The following is a 16,101-nucleotide window of genomic DNA, read 5'->3' as shown; positions in this document are numbered from 1 at the left end:
TGTATTGTATTGTATTGTATTGTATTGTATGGTTTTTCTTTTCTGTAGTGTCTAAATTGTTGGAAAAGGTAATAAATATTATTTAAAAAAAAAACTCTGAAGGAAGTAAAGGTGCAACCTGAGTCTTCAGGCGTGCATGACAAGAGTGTGTTTTACGTTACGCTGGAAATCTCTCGCAAAACCACAAGAGGTAATATGTCACGAAAGAAGCCTCCGTTAACAGCACCTCTGGTGGACCAGGGTGTTCCTCCTGGCTCCAGAACACAGTGAAGAAGAAGAAGAAGAAGAAGAAGAAGAGGAGGAGGAGGAGGAGTTTGGATTTGATATCCCGCTTTATCACTACCCTAAGGAGTCTCAAAGCGGCTAAGAATCTCCTTTCCCTTCCTCCCCCACAACAAACACTCTGTGAGGTGAGTGGGGCTGAGAGACTTCAGAGAAGTGTGACTGGCCCAAGGTCACACAGCAGCTGCATGTGGAGGAGCAGGGACGCCGACCCGGTTCCCCAGATTACGAGTCTATCACTCTTAACCACTACACCACACTGCAGATGAGAGAATCAAAGTTTCTGCACCATACAGCTTTTGGGGTCTTTGGCCCGTGATCCTCGGCCAATGGTTTTCAGGGTCAGATCACAACCCCTGTCACTCGCTGCTCCTTTGTTCTCAAGCAGAAAGGCTTTTGCATGTGCCGTTGAGAAGACGAAACAATTGATGACATGCATATAGCCATTTAGTCTTTGAGAACTTCAAATAAATTTACTCCAGCAACTTCAAGTGCAATTCAAGACAGCCACCCTAAAAAAAATGAAAGTGCACTGCTTGCTTAAATGAACCAGCCTCCCAAAGTCCCTTGAAAACGAATGTAGCTGAAGTCACTACGTTCAGGATGAGCTGGTTTTTTTATCCTAAGATATGAGAAGAACTGGATCTCCAGTAAGCCATGAAACGTTACGTGTGTCTTAACAGTTCTATGGAACTGTTGCAAGAAGGTACAAAATGAGTTATTCTGCAAGTGTTTTAAAAACTATGAAGACTAAAGTCTCCTGTTTCTTACAATGGCAAAAACTGACATATAGATAATGTTGCACACTGGAAATTGAACCATAATTATTTTGATTTCTCCTGAAGCAAGATAAAATCTTTGTCCTGCAGCATCCACCGCCAAATGCTTGACGTCTATGTTTCTGCCTTTTTCATTGATGTAATTTTTCAATTTCCTGTTTGCGTCCAAGCTTGATTTATTTTCCATTGGTTTTTGTATGACTGAGAACGTTTAAAAGCTTGGCACTTGGGCCTCTCTCTCTCTCTCTCTCTCTCTCTAACAAATTATTTTGTCTGCATAAGTCTATTTTGCTTTTTGATCACCTCATTGTTTTCTGGAAACAATGAAGCAAATGAGATTGAAAGAACAGCTGTGAACAGCTGGGCTCTTTGACCAGGTGTCTGAGGTTTTGAGCTTCCAGCCTTTTAGGAGTTAGTCATTCTTGGGAGACTCCACAGAATTAAGTCCAGATGGACATAGATTTCCCCTGTTGTATAAACTGGGTCAATATAAGGAGTATTTGATTTAAAAAACATTGGAGAAAACTTCAGTTATTATGGAATTAGTAGATATACCACGAATATGTCATGTGGGCAGCCAGATGGGTGTGGTATAAAGAACAAATTATTATTATTATTATTATTATTATTATTATTATTATTATTATTATTATTATTATTATTATTGCCTGTGGGCTTATCTGGACCCTATGAACACTACCAGAGTGCATTTTTTCACCATATGAAACTATTCTTTTCATACACAGGGAGCTGTGTGCCCTGTAATAATTGGTCAATGTATATTTGCTGCTGCTGCTTCTGTTGTTGTTGTTGTTGTTAAACCACCCATCTGACTGGGTTACCCCCAGCCACTCTGGGCAGTTTCCAACAAATTAAAGCACAGTAAAATGTCAAACATTAAAAACTTCCCTATGGAGTGCTGCCTTCAGATGTCTTCTAAACGTCAAATAGTTGTTTACATCCTTGACATCTGATGGGAGGGTGTTCAACAGGGCAGGTGCCACTACCAAGAAGGTCCTCTGCCTGGTTCCGTGCAAATTCACTTCTGACAGAGAGGGAAAAGCTAGAAGGCCTCAGAGCCGGAGCTCAGTGTCCAGAATGAATGACGGGGGTAGAGACGCTCCTTCAGGTATGCAGGGCCAAAGCCATTTAGGGCTTTAAAGGTCAGCACCAATATTTTGAATTGTACTCGGAAATGTCCTGGGAGCCAATGTAGATCCTTTAAGACTGGTGTTATATGGTCCCGGCGGCTGCTCTCAGTCACCAGTCTGGCAGCCACGTTCTGGATTAGCCGTAGTTTCCAAGTCAGTTTCAAAGGTAGCCCCATGTACCGTGCACTGAAGTAGTCCAAGCCGGAGATAACCAGAGCATGCATCACTCAGAGCATGCATCACAAGCAAGCAGCCACTGTACCTCTCATGGCTTTTCCTCATTAAAGAAAAAATATATTACTTTCTGAGATGAGCTGTGACCCCAAATACGGTTTCAGTTGTCCAGCTATGTTCAGATGACCTCCTCCCTTGAGCCCCATGTCAAAACTTCCAAATTAGGTTGGCCATGTTAGGCCTTTTGAAGTGAGCTGACTGGTTCTCCTGTTCCCCACCCTTTGCCACCACAACCCATGGTTAACTGTGTGTTTCAAAATGAAATACAGTGGTACCTCGGGTTAAGTACTTAATTCGTTCTGGAGGTCCGTTCTTAACCTGAAACTGTTCTTAACCTGAAGCACCACTTTAGCTAATGGGGCCTCTTGCTGCCGCCGCGCCACCGGAGCACGATTTCTGTTCTCATCCTGAAGTGAAGTTCTTAACCTGAAGCACTATTTCTGGGTTAGCGGAGTGTGTAACCTGAAGCGAATGTAACCTGAAGCATATGTAACCTGAGGTACCACTGTAGGCCTTTAAAAGCCTCTGGCTCTTTATATGCTATGGGTACATTCAGGAAATAGTAGCATGCAAATAATGGTCTATAAAAATTCACTGGAGTCTCTGAGGGCAACTAAAATGCCGCCAATTGTCCAAAGGCAATGGTCTCTTGAAGTCCAATCCAAAACAAATAGCCCGTGGAAACAAGAATGTGGACAGGCCCGACACCATGAGGAAAATCATCGTAGAATGTGATAAAATCAGGCACCCAGAACAGTGGGAGAGATTGTGCCATTGAACCTGCGTATATATTAGTCACCCTGTATTTAAACCGTTTATACATGCTCTCTCACACAGTTCGAAGCGGATATTTATCAGAGATAATTAAACACAATTTGAAAAATAGCAACCCAGTGCTGAAACCCCAGTCAGAATCGACGACAGCGGGACCCCCCCAAGGACATGAATGGGATATTTTTTGCAGAACTACATATGCGGAGAAGCTGAGATTGACTACGGTTGTGCAGTATACACGCCTCACGTTATCTCATGTCTTGCTATGTTTCCAACTTCCATCTGCCCATGTATTTGTTTTGAGCTTCTGACAGGGCCCTGGGCCCCCAAACATTTTCAATGAAGGGGCCGTGCTCCCCTGAAGTGCGACGGCGGCTGCGGACGTATGCTGCGGTGCATGGTGACATTGTGTACACACAGTGTGTTGAAGTCGTGCGGCCGCGGGCCCCTGCAGTCATGGGGGCAAGCTGGCACCACTGGATAGGTCTCCATGGGTAACTATACACATCTGACAATATTTGAACCAACTGGATCACGGGGAGCGGTCATGGAGCCAGAGGTCAGCATCATTGTGAGGAACCTGCTGAGGCACAGGACTCACTGGGAAGCTCATGGCCAATCCCATGAGCCCTCGCTCCTCTTCATTGCCCTTGCAAAAGCATCGTTCACCTGATCCATGTCACTGTGGGATACAGGAATATAAGAATCTGTCTTTAAAACCAATCAGATTAAACCAAATAAACAAGGAATATTCAGTGTTATGTTGTAGGGGATGCCAGGAAACCAGGGATTATGTCCACATGTGGTGGGATTGTAAATATGTTTTTTGTTGTTGTTGTTTTTAAAAAAGGCAAATGGTGTTTAAGGAGATAACAGAAATCAGTGGGTTAAAGCTGACCGAAAGTCCAGAGGTAGCATTATTATCAATTTACAACGGGATGGAAGGTTTGCAGGCTATGAAGAACCTGCTCACAAATTTATTGACAGCTGCATGAATTATGATAGCTACAAAGTGGAGGGGGCAAGCAGAATATAAAATGGAAGAATGGTATACAGCGGTGTGGGATATAGCTATTAATGATAGATTAACATGTGCCATTAAGGTAAGACGGAGAATATGCAGGAGAAGTGATTTTGAGGAGATATGGAAGGTGTTTGTAGAATTTGTTGAAACGGAAAAGGGTCAAACCATCACGAGAGGTGTTGAAATTTTGGGAGGTTGGATAGTTACAATGGAATGATCTTGGTGGCGGGGTGCACAGTTTTATTCTTATTTATTTGTGATTATTACTTTGTCAAAATAAAATAATAATAATAAAAGGGAAAAAGAAAGGGGGAAAAAAGTCAACAAGAAAGAGAGAATGAACCTTTGGTGTCCCTGGCTTAGTATTATTGTCTACAATGATTGGCAGGGATTCTCCAGAGTTTCAAATAGGGAATGTTCACAGCTCTACCTGGAGATGCTGGAAAGCATCCTGATAGGAAGAAACTGCCTTATCCCAAGCCAGGCCATTGGTCCATCTAGCTCAGTATTATGGTAGCTCTCCATGGTTCCATCCATACCTGGAGAGGCAAGGAAGTTGAACCAGGGACATCCTATATGAAAGGCATGATGCTCCGCCACTGAACTATGTCCCTTCTCCCAGCTAAGGTGTTTCGATCTTTCTAAAGAAAGAGCAAGTTATTAGTAGCAGGTGGGGTGAACTAAATAATAAAGAAATCGCAAGCATTGCAGATGGATTTCAATTTAATGTTCGTATTCTGCTTTTCTGTTAAGTAACATCGAGCTCAAAGCGGCTCACGATAACGACAGTGCTAAAAATTAACAGTCACAATTGCGATCATAATATCAGAACTGCAGTAGCATGTAAATAAAGCAAAAAAGAAACCCCACAAATTCGTCAAACAATGAATGCAATGTAGCACAAACTCATAGTGATTTAATATATCAGAAATATATATATATATATAGTCTCTCTGGGAAGGGACTTCTCCCAGGCAGCAAGATATTCCATTTTGTTTTCTTTTTTAGCCTCGGCTTCTTTTTCAGTCTTTATTGCAAGATATCTGTTTGCACACAATGTCTACAGAATTGTTGTTTTATTAAAAAGCTTGGCAATTCAAAAGCAAATGAATAACCTTTCGGAACAATCTTGCCGTTGTTCAGTTTTGTTTCATGAATATTCGTGAATAGTATTTTGGATAGCACGGAATTGCAGTGTGTGTGTGGAAGAATTGAAAAGACAATAATGCAATCTTCCTGCTCAAACACAATTCAGGATAGGTGTGTCCTCCATGGCTCAGAGGGATGGTTCCTCTTCCAGTTTAAGATGGGTTAAGATGGGATCTTTATGGAAGTGATCACTTGAATAGCCTCTACTTTCTCATGAATTGTGTATATACTGCAGATCAAATAGATAAGAATGCACCTCTGAAGCAGGAAATGGTTTATCCACTGCACTTAAACATTTCCTGAGAGGACAGAGCTGTAGCATAAACCATGAACAATAACAGAGGAAAATGGTTTCTCTCTTCAGATACTGAGGAGGGAATAACAGCATTGACCAAAAGCATGTTTAAAATAATGGATTTCTTTCCTAACTGGGGGTGCATATGTTTCTCTCGTTTTGATGGTGAAGGACTTGGCTTGAAAAACCACTTCTGAATGAGTGTGGTCTTCTGTTGCCACCTGCTGGTTTGAAACATGCCTTGTAGCTTGTACAGAGTTGATTTGTTCGACTTATATTTGCAACAGCTGATTCTTACTTGAAGACTGTACAAGACACAAATCTTCCCATCTTCTGCCTGGATAAGAGTATTTGCCCTCACCTTCACCTTCACCTTCACCTTCACCCTGGCCTGGGCCAGGGCTTTCGCGTTCGCCATCACCTAGGCCCCTTCTTTCATCTTTGCCTTCGCCTTGGACCGGGCCTTTCTGTTTGCTTTCGTCTTTGTCCTGACCCGGGTATATAACTTTGCCTTGGCCTTGGCCCTGGCCTTTGCCTTTGCCTTCTCCCTGGCCCGGGCCTTCACCTTCACTTTCCCCCTGACCCAGGCCTTTGCCTTTTGCCTTTTGCCTTTTGCCTTTTGCCTTTTGCCTTTTGCCTTTTGCCTTTTGCCTTTTGCCTTTTGCCTTTTGCCTTTTGCCTTCACAATGGCCTGAGATTTTGTCTTTGCCTGTGCCTGTGCCTGTGCCCTGAGGAGAGCATTCCACAGATGGGGAGCCACTGCAGAGAAGGCCCCGTTCTCGTGTTGCCACCCTCTGGACCTCTTGAGGAGCAGGCACACAAAGAAGGGCCACAGAAGATGCTCTCAGGGTCTGGGTAGGTTCATATGGAAAGAGGCGGTTCTTGAGGTATTGCGGTCCTGAGCTGTTTAAGGCTTTAGAGGTCAAAACCAACACTTTGGATTGGGCCTGGAAACTAATTGTTAGCCAGTGAAGTCAGACTAGGGTCGGTGTAATATGCTCAAACTGTCTTGCCCCATTGAGCAACCTGGCCACTGAATTCTGCACCAGCTGAAGTTTCCAAACCGTCTTCAGAGGCAGTCCGAGAAGCGGAAAACTCAGGCAGGCACTAGTGCTTGGCCCTGGCAAGTATTTATTTAGGGCCTTGGTAGCTGTCTGTGGATGCTGAGTTCTCCTGCAGACCCTTAAGACTGAACAAGTTGCCCAGCCTACCTGTATGTTGCCCTGTGGAACAAATAGAGATTGAATGACTTCCCCAAGGTCATAGAGAAAAGCTTGTGGCGGAAACAGGACAGGTTTGCCAGAAGCCCCATTCTATTCTAGTATATAAGCCCTCTCATTTCCTTAAAATGCATCTATGATATTTCGCTTAAACTCCTTAATCCTGTCACTGTAAGCTGCTGAAGCTTTGCTTATATGAAGCAAGAGCCTGTTGCAATAATGCTTATGGCTGCTGCTGCTGCTGCTGCTGCTGCTGCTGCTGCTGCTGGAATGAACTCTTGATTCTCACTAGAGTTCCTGCGATTGGCATGAGTGTGGCTTTCGTATCACCTCCAACCCATGTTTGTTTTTTTCAAAGTACCTCTGTTGTACAATTCCCACAGTGCCAGATCTGTGACCAAAAGAATCAGAGAGTCAGCAAGCTGTCATGCCGAGTCTCAAGCAGAGCCCAGTGAGACATATTGTAGGATATTCCCAAGCAATATAGCCAATAATCTGGGATGGTGGGAATTGTAGATGATGATGATGATGATGATGATGATATGCCACCCATCTGACTGGGTTTCCCCCAGCCACTCTGGGTGGCTCCCAACAAAATATTGAAAACACAAAACAGCATCAACCATAAAAACTTCCCTAAGCAGGGCTGCCTTCAGATGTCTTTCAAAAGTCAGGTAGTTATTTATTTCCTTGGCATCTGATGGGAGGGCATTCCACAGAGTGCCACTCGGTGCCACTACCGAGAAGGCCCTCTGCCGGGTTCCCTGTAACCTCACTTCTTGCTCAAGGCCCTCAGCGCTGGACCTCAGTGTCCGGGCAGAACAATGCGGGTGGAGACGGTCCTTCAGGTATCCTGGGCCAAGGCCATTTAGGGCTTTAAATGTCAGATTTCAGGGACCATGCTGAGGAAGGCTGCACTGAGGAGGAATAGTGGGAGCCTCCCTCTCCCCCTGCTCCTAATCCGGATCCTGAATCTTCCCAGGAGCAGGAGGACAGTATAGATTTGGAACAGTGGTTTGCAGAGGGGCATAGTTCAGAGGGCAGAAGCTGGGAAATACTGGATGGGGAATAGCTAGGAGAAGACACACTGGGAGAGAGAGGGTTAACAGATTCACTGTCTCTGGACAGCATTCATCCACTCTCCCCAAGGTCAAAAAGAGCTGAGAAAATGACAGAACAGAAAGCACACAAAGCACAGAGGGGACAGGCTCAGATTACAAGACGTAGAAGTAGTGTGGATTAATTAGGATGTAAGGGGATGGGATTCTTAATTGGGACCACCACCATTTCTAGGAGATGGGTTCTTTGTTCTCTCACTGTGATTATTAAAGTTCCTAACTGGTAAAAAGACTCCCTTCCCTTTGTTCTGCTTATCTACTGCCACGGGGGAAGGAAATCAATTCCCTGAAGCCTGACACTGACACCAACACCAACACTTTGAATTGTGCTTGAAAACGTACAACACTTTGGTCCTCCTAGTTGAGACTATAAATGGTAAGTGCACCTAACTTGTATACAGTGGAACACGGCGCAGAATTTTCACAGGCTTCATTTCGTGGCACCTTGGCCACGATGTTCACATTTCCTTTTCCTGTATACCCATATTTGTGTGGGTATCTTTTTGTATATAATACCTTCTGGCTAAGGATAACATGCCGTGCATTTAATGGAGTGGGCTGTAGTCCAAGTACAGTTATGCCACAATAAATCTGTTTGTCTCCCTATGCCACACAATCCTTTGCTTCTTTTTTTGACTGCGCCAGACTAATACATCTAACCCCCTCTATAATGCGTCCCTTTTAAAATCAGTAGTCTTAAGCACCAATGTTCTTACAGTGCTGATAACAGACAACGGGAGACTGTCTGGCAGCTAATCCCATCCTATCCTATCCTTTACCTGTCTTGCTGAGCTATTGTCCTGCATATGGCACACCCAGACTGCTGACGTCTTTGCTTCTCTCCTTCCCTTCCTCTTCCCACTAAGCTTTGGTGGATTTCTTTCTCTATATCCTCCAGCTATTCTTAGCAGCCCCACTGCGATCTGCTGGCAAAAGCAGCTAAACCAATCAACCTGTCTTGTTAATGATGATGACTAACCACCACCACTCCAGTCAACAAAGTCGGTTGGTGTGATCATCTGGAATTGTTAACAGCCCAGTGCAACAGTTTTGAGAAGTTGTTTTTAGGGAGTTGTTTTGCTTCCTTGGCAGGTTGGGCCAGATCCCTGCACATATGAAACCAACAAGATCAGGTTTAGCAAACACACACAGGTCCCGCTTTCTGAGCACAATGCAATCCCAGGAAATCATTCCTTAGGTGAGTGTTCACATAACGAGTCAATGATTTCCATTGATTTCTATAGGGAAATTTATAATCTGTTCCCGACCGTGGAATATTGACCTCAAAATAACAAAAAGCAAAGACAAAACAGGAAAACCCTCTGAAACTTTGTAAAAGGCAAACAATGAAGGGGGGGGATGCTCTCTTGTTTGTCCAATCTCTCCCCCTCCCTCCCCACTCCCTCCCTCCATGGTTCTGGCAAAATGGCTGCTGTGGACCACAAAAAGGTATGCCTTGTTTAAGGCTGCTTGTTTGTTTATAGTACTACACACACCTTGGACAGGCCTGAATCATCCCTTTGAACCGGTAAATAATTCCAAAGCTGTATTATCTCTGAATACGAGGCTGTGTGCATCAACAGTAGTTATTTCTCACAAAAGACTTCACTTCCAGTTATGACCACCAGATGGCCTACGAATAAAACACTCATTACCTGAAGCGAATGGTTTTGAAATGGCATATATAACATTTGTTTTCAGCAGGTAAATTAGGGCTCAGACCACTCCCAGGGATCAGCTTGACTTAAGGAGGACTGCAAACAGCAGTGCCACCACTGTACAAGTATATGGGGAGATGTAATAATGAAAAAGCGGACGCCCTCAGTGTGGTCCTATGTGCAAAAAGTTTGAAGACTACTGTTCCAAAGAAACTCAGAAGAGAACATGGCTAGCTTATCAATGAATGAGTGCTCTAGAACTGGTTTGACATTCTCCCTTTATGTGAGATTTTATAGCCACACAAGAGAATTGGGTTCTTTGAAGGGCTCGTCTACACTTCTACTCATCTAGCCACTGCCCACCTGCTTTTTTAAATCACCAAATCCAAGTAAATGTCAATCAGGTGTTCCATGGATTGTTGTTTGCTCTGATTCAGCAGCAAAGAGCAGGTTTCGTCAGGGAAAGTGGAAGGAAACCTCTTATACCAATGCATGGGTACCAATGCATCCCAGAAGTGTGGATGAAGCCTGATGCATGTTGTTGTTTGATATGGATTTAATTGGGACTTTTTAGTCAGCATTGCTAAATGGCGTTGCTTTCGTTTCATGATAGTTTCTTTGGATTAAAAATTCAACGCATCAATAATAATAATTCTGCATGTATTTCTAGCTAGAAGCCAATGATTCCAATATGCATTTCATTCCTAGAGATGGGGGAGAAATTTGGTTCATGTTTCAACACGAGCCTACCAACTTTCCAAAACAATATTTGAACCACAGTAAAGCCAAATTTAAAAATTCGCACTTTTCTGAATTTTGCAATTCTGCTCTCCAGCTGCATAACAAATACAAATGTGATTGCACTAGGGCAGGCATAGGCAAACTCGGCCCTCCACATGTTTTGGGACTACAACTCCCATCATCCCTAGCTAACAGGACCAGTGGTCAGGGATGAGGGGAGTTGTAGTCCCAAAACATCTGGAGGGCTGAGTTTGCCTATGCCTGCACTAGGGTAAAGGGTGCATAAAAAGGCATATGTTAGTGAAAATAGCATACAGAAAGGGAAATAACCTAAATGTGTATATTAGGAAAAAATGAATACAAACACCTGTATATTGGAACAAATTGTTGAGTTTTCATGAGGACTTTTTTTAAAAAAAGGAACTTACGTGAAAATGTGGGGGAACTGCACTAAAGGTTGGAAAACTGAAAAGCTGAGAGAATCCAAACTTGTCAGATTCTCCTGTTTCTCCTCATCCCTTTGTCTGGTACCTGAGAGGCTCTGATTAGAAGATTCGTGATTTCCGAATTAAATTGTATTCAGCACCAAACTAATGAGACACCCCACAAATAAGCCTTTGTGGAAGCAGGTCCCTCTGGAGGCAAATGGAGCACCTTTCACTGTGAGATGCATTGCTTGAGGCTCAAACATTTCGTTTTCCGTCCTGAAACAACCTACGCCTAATGCTCAATTTCACTAAGTTCCTCTGACCCTGCCCTTGCACTGCAAAGAAGCTTATACTTACACCGGCTTCAGAGCCCCCTGATGACCTCTGGCAGAAACAAGGAAAAGATTCCATGCAAACCACCTGTTATTTGCAGGTGGGCACCAGCACCCAGCATGGTGGGACAAATGCCAGGGCCCATGGGCACATAAGGGCAGCAGCCAGAGCAGCTTCTTCTTCTTCTTTGGCGATTACTCGTAGCTGAGTAAGATCATCTTCCATAAAAACAGTTTTAACAGTGAGTCCGTAAGTGATTGTGGAGGCCAATTCTGGATCCACACGTCCTTCCACAGTGGGGACATAGGTTTCCAGGCGGGAGTTGATCACAGTGAGGGTTGGCCAAGTGTGCTTTCTGCTTAGCACGTTTCTCCCTTTCGTCCTGAGTTTGAGAATCTTCAAAGCCCATGACACCTTTGGTCAAGGCTGTTCTCCAATTGGAGCACTCACAGGCCAGTATTTCCCAGTTGTCAGTGTTTATACTACATTTTTAAAGATTTGCCTTGAGAGAGTCTTTGAACCTCTTTTGTTGGCCACCAGCATTACGCTTTCCATTTTTAAGTTCAGAATAGAGTAGTTGCTTTGGAAGACGATAAGCAGGCATCCACACAACATGACCAGTCCAACAAAGTTGATGCTAAAGAATCATTGCTTCGACACTGGTGATCTTTGCTTCTTCTAGTACACTGGCATTAGTTTGCCTGTCTTCCCAGGTGATGTGTAAAATCTTTTGGAGACACCGTTGATGGAATCGTTTGAGGAGCTGGAGATGGCGTTTATAAGGGGTCCAAGTTTCACAAGCATAGCTTTGTAAACAAGCATTTTGGTTTCCCTGCGAATGTCCCAGTCCTCAAACACTCTACACTTCAATTGGGAGAAACCTACATTCGCAGAGGAGAAGAAGAAGAAGAGGAGGAGGAGGAGGAGGAGTTTGGATTTGATATCCCACTTTATCACTACCCGAAGGAGTCTCAAAGCGGCTAACATTCTCATTTCCCTTCCTCCCCCACAACAAGCACTCTGTGAGGTGAATGGGGCTGAGAGACTTTAAAGAAGTGTGACTAGCCCAAGGTCACCCAGCAGCTACATGTGGGGGAGCAGAGACACGAACCCAGTTCACCAGATTACAAGTCTACTGCTCTTAACTCAAGTGATGCTGGATTTCGGCATCAGTATTGGCCCTTGTGGGAAGATAACTGCCCAGGTAGCAGAAGTGACCGACATTTTCCAGTGGAGCAGCACTCAGCAGAGCACAGCAGTGGACTGGAAAGTAACTTCTTTACTCTTGAATGGCCTTGGGCATCCCTTCTGCAGATTGATCTTCAGTGCCGCACCACCAGGATCCAGGATCTACGTTGTCATCCTCTGTTTTCTACTTGTGGGCGGGGCTCACCCTTCTTCATCCAGCCAGTCCCTGACATCACCACTGCCTACTGGAGCTTCAGGCAGAGTGTGACTGCTTGGCCTATACCAGATGCAGAGCCAAAAAGGGCACTGCAACAATAACAAACAACAAAAGGTGAGAGGCAGAGGACACCGAATTTTGGTGTTGCACAGGGTGCTGCTGAAATTTGAAAGCCTAAAGTCTGCCACTGCTGCAGTAGCAGGGATAGAGGCACCAGAGAAATACCCAGAGAAGGAGCTGTAGAAGCCACTAGGATGGGACAGAGCGGGGGCACAGAAGGCAACTTGCACAAGGCCTCCTCAGAGGTTGTCTAGCTTCTATACTTACTCACACTTCCATCCTCCAGCCAGGCAAGGAAGAGGCATTGCCACAGTTCAAGGATACAGTTCAGCCAGGCAAGGAGGGTGCAAAGCAGGGCTGGTGAGGGATGAGGCCTGGGGAAAGGGGGATTGGCCTGGGGAAGAGTCCCATCATGGACCAGATAAAGAGTTCTTGAAGGTCCCTATTGCATCTAGAGATGCAATGAGGTCAAGGGTACATTATTTCATATGTGGTGGACCTACATAAGGGTAAAAGAGTATTGGGAAATAATTTATAATGAATTGGGAGAGGGGAATGTTTAAAGGCACCTTTAAAAACACACTCAGAGTCCTTTTCATTGGGGATAATTCAGATGGAAATTCCCAGGTGTCAACAAAGGTTATTTATGTATGCCTATGTTTTGTTAGCCCAAAAATGGAAAACGAGCGAGGTCCCAACCAAGGAAAAATGGCAACTTAAAGTGATGGAATAAGTGCAGCTTGTGGATCTAACTTATAGAACAAGAGAACAAGAAGAGCGTTTGTTTAAAGAAGATTGGAAAATGTTTATTGAATATATGAGGGGAAATTGTGTACACTTGAAAACATTGGGAGCATTAAGATAAATTCAACAGTGTGAGTAAGTTTTGATGGAAGTGATAATGGAATACTGAATGGTTTCGTTTATATATAAAATATGCAGGGATTTATGTTATGCAAAATGAACCATGGAAAGAGAAGAAGGAAAGACATTGATATTTTAAGGTTGTCTAAATGAATATTCTAAATTATAAAACATAAAAATTAATAAAAATTATATATTAGGAAACAAAAGAGTATTTGAGGGCCCCATTTGGCCTCTGACACTGAGGTTCCCCACCCATCAATGTAAGTCACTGTCATTATCTCCCATTTTGCAGACAGGGGTACTGAGGCAGACAGAGTTGTTTGCAAAAGGCCACCTAGGGAATTCAGAGAAGATTTGAGATTTGAACTTGGGATTGCTTGATTCGTAGCCCAGTGGTTTCATCCATTCAATATTCCAAAAAGTATATTCGATTGCAGGACCAGGAAGAAAAGGAGATCTTCTTTGTATATCTACTCTACAGATTGTAACCTGCGTCAAACTTTTTTCAAATGTCCCGGCCTGGGAATTGTAGTTTTATGGTGTTCTGGGCACCTTGAAGAAAAGAGACGCAGCACTCTCCCTATTAAAAGGACAATTCCTAATATCCTTTGAGGGAAGTAATTATAAAATGTGCAGTACAAACAGTGCCAGCCCAAGACGTTTTGCTCTCTGAGGTAAAAGCCAAGGTGGTTGTCATCTCCCCAAGTCCATATTCCATTTTTTAAATTTATTTAAAGAATTCATATCCCGCTTTTCACTATGTCTCAAAGTGACAGACTGGGGAAGGAGGAAATAAAGCATATAATAAACAAAATTCAAAACAGGTTAAAATTTCAGAAAATAGAAACATCAGAGCAACATTCAGAGACCTGAAATGAAAACTGTTTTAATCCAGCACCTGTGGCTGAGCAGGAACGGTGCCTGCCTGATATCTAGTGGAAAGGAGGTCCATGGAATTGGGCCTGCTGCACTGAACACATAACTCATCATTGACACAAGTCACGCTTCTGACAGCGCTCCAAACACGAAAGCATCCTCTGCTGTAACCGTGGAGAGCAGGGGAGAGATGCTGGGCAGGCTTTGTGGTACACACAGGCCTGTCCTCCCACGCCATGCCACTGCCCCCTGCTCCAACAGCATCTGCCGCCTGAGGCAGCCACCTCACTCTGCCCAACGGTAGGGCCAGCCCTGAGTGTAATACACTCTTAAGAACCCTTCAGAATCTAAGTTTCCCCAAAGCTCAAAATGAGCCACTGCCCATTTCCTGGTTTGTGTACCACTGCAAGACGGGAGGAGAACTGGAGCAGGAAAATAGATGATGGTTAATCTGGGTCTTTATTTTTTCAATAGTGTATGTCTGCCAAGGCTGAGCGCCAGGTCGTGGGGGGATGGGGAGAAAACATCCATCCGAATATTGCACTGCAAAGAAACATTCAGATGCAGCTCCTGCCACTGTTGGCCACGGGGTATTAAAAGAGGGAGCTTAAGTTATTAAACTGAGCAGCTTTAATCATGCAGTTCAAGGGGGGAGGACCTACTGCTAGAGGAGTGCTCAGGATTAAAGTATTTTTACCGCAAAGCCAATACATCTATCAGTTAGCTACTGCTCTGCTAGCCTGTGCGAGACAGTGTATGTGCATATGTCTACCTGCAGCTCCTTTTGCAGAGATCCTGCTAAATATTATGGGATCCGATGGATTTTTATTTAGAAATTGACCCGGTTACCTTGAACCTGATCATCCTGGTAGCTAGCTATGTCATCCTGCTCTTGGTTTTCCTGATTTCCTGTGTGATGTATGACTGTCGAGGGAGAGACCCGAGTAAGGAATATGCTCCTGAGATCCCAACAGAGAACCAGCCTCCGATCCGGCTAGTGGTGATGCAGCAAGGGAACCCCAACACCCGCTGGGCGAAAGGACCTTTCCCCACTTATGAAAAACCTCCTGGCCCACAAGGGAAAAGGACTACGATTGTATAAATTCAATTGCTCCAGGGTACTGGTCCAAGACTGCCTCACCTGTGCCATGTTTACATCCTGCTTGCACATGGAGAACACAGCAAGGTAAGTCCAAACTGACAACCTGGGTTTTTGCGTACTCTGCAGAGTGGGGTGATCTTTTGTCCTAAGTTCACTTTCGTTCCCACGTGCGGCAACAAAGAGAGGTAGCTTTAACCCTCATCTGATTCAAAATGCAATTTACTGTATTTTTCGCTCCATAAGACGCACCTGACCATAAGGCACATCTAGTTTTTAGAGGAGGAAAACAAGAAAAAAAAATATCCTGAACAAAACAGTGGATGTATGATTTTTGTGGTTCATGCTGTGGCCACAGACATATGATCTGATGGTGAATTTGGGGTGACCCAGTGCAAAGATCCTGAGGATCCATGTGGATCTGTGCTTTGTAACCACATTTTTGCACCATTTCAGCCCCAGGAAACAGTGGATGTGTGATTTTTTTTGGGGGGGGCAGGCTATAGCCATGGACATCATATCGTATCATATTGTATCGTAAAACCTTTATTGGCATCGCATACAACATCCAAAACAGATCAATACAGAATTACCATTTCCCAGTGGCA

General features: G+C 44.1%; 1 protein-coding gene across 1 annotated transcript; it reads left to right on the top strand.

The window, feature by feature from the left end:
* Positions 1-14,925: 14,925 nt before the first annotated feature.
* SMIM36 (small integral membrane protein 36) lies at positions 14,926-15,650 on the top strand. Its single transcript, XM_081849404.1, has one exon. The coding sequence runs from the start codon at positions 15,212-15,214 to the stop codon at positions 15,494-15,496; it is 285 nt and encodes a 94-aa protein (XP_081705530.1). The 5' UTR covers positions 14,926-15,211; the 3' UTR covers positions 15,497-15,650.
* Positions 15,651-16,101: the final 451 nt, after the last annotated feature.

The sequence above is a fragment of the Podarcis erhardii genome (assembly GCF_964252035.2).
Source record: "Podarcis erhardii genome assembly, chromosome: 2".
Taxonomy (NCBI): domain Eukaryota; kingdom Metazoa; phylum Chordata; class Lepidosauria; order Squamata; family Lacertidae; genus Podarcis; species Podarcis erhardii.
The sequence above is the reverse complement of the archived record's forward strand: the minus strand, read 5'-3'. Positions and strand labels throughout refer to the sequence as shown.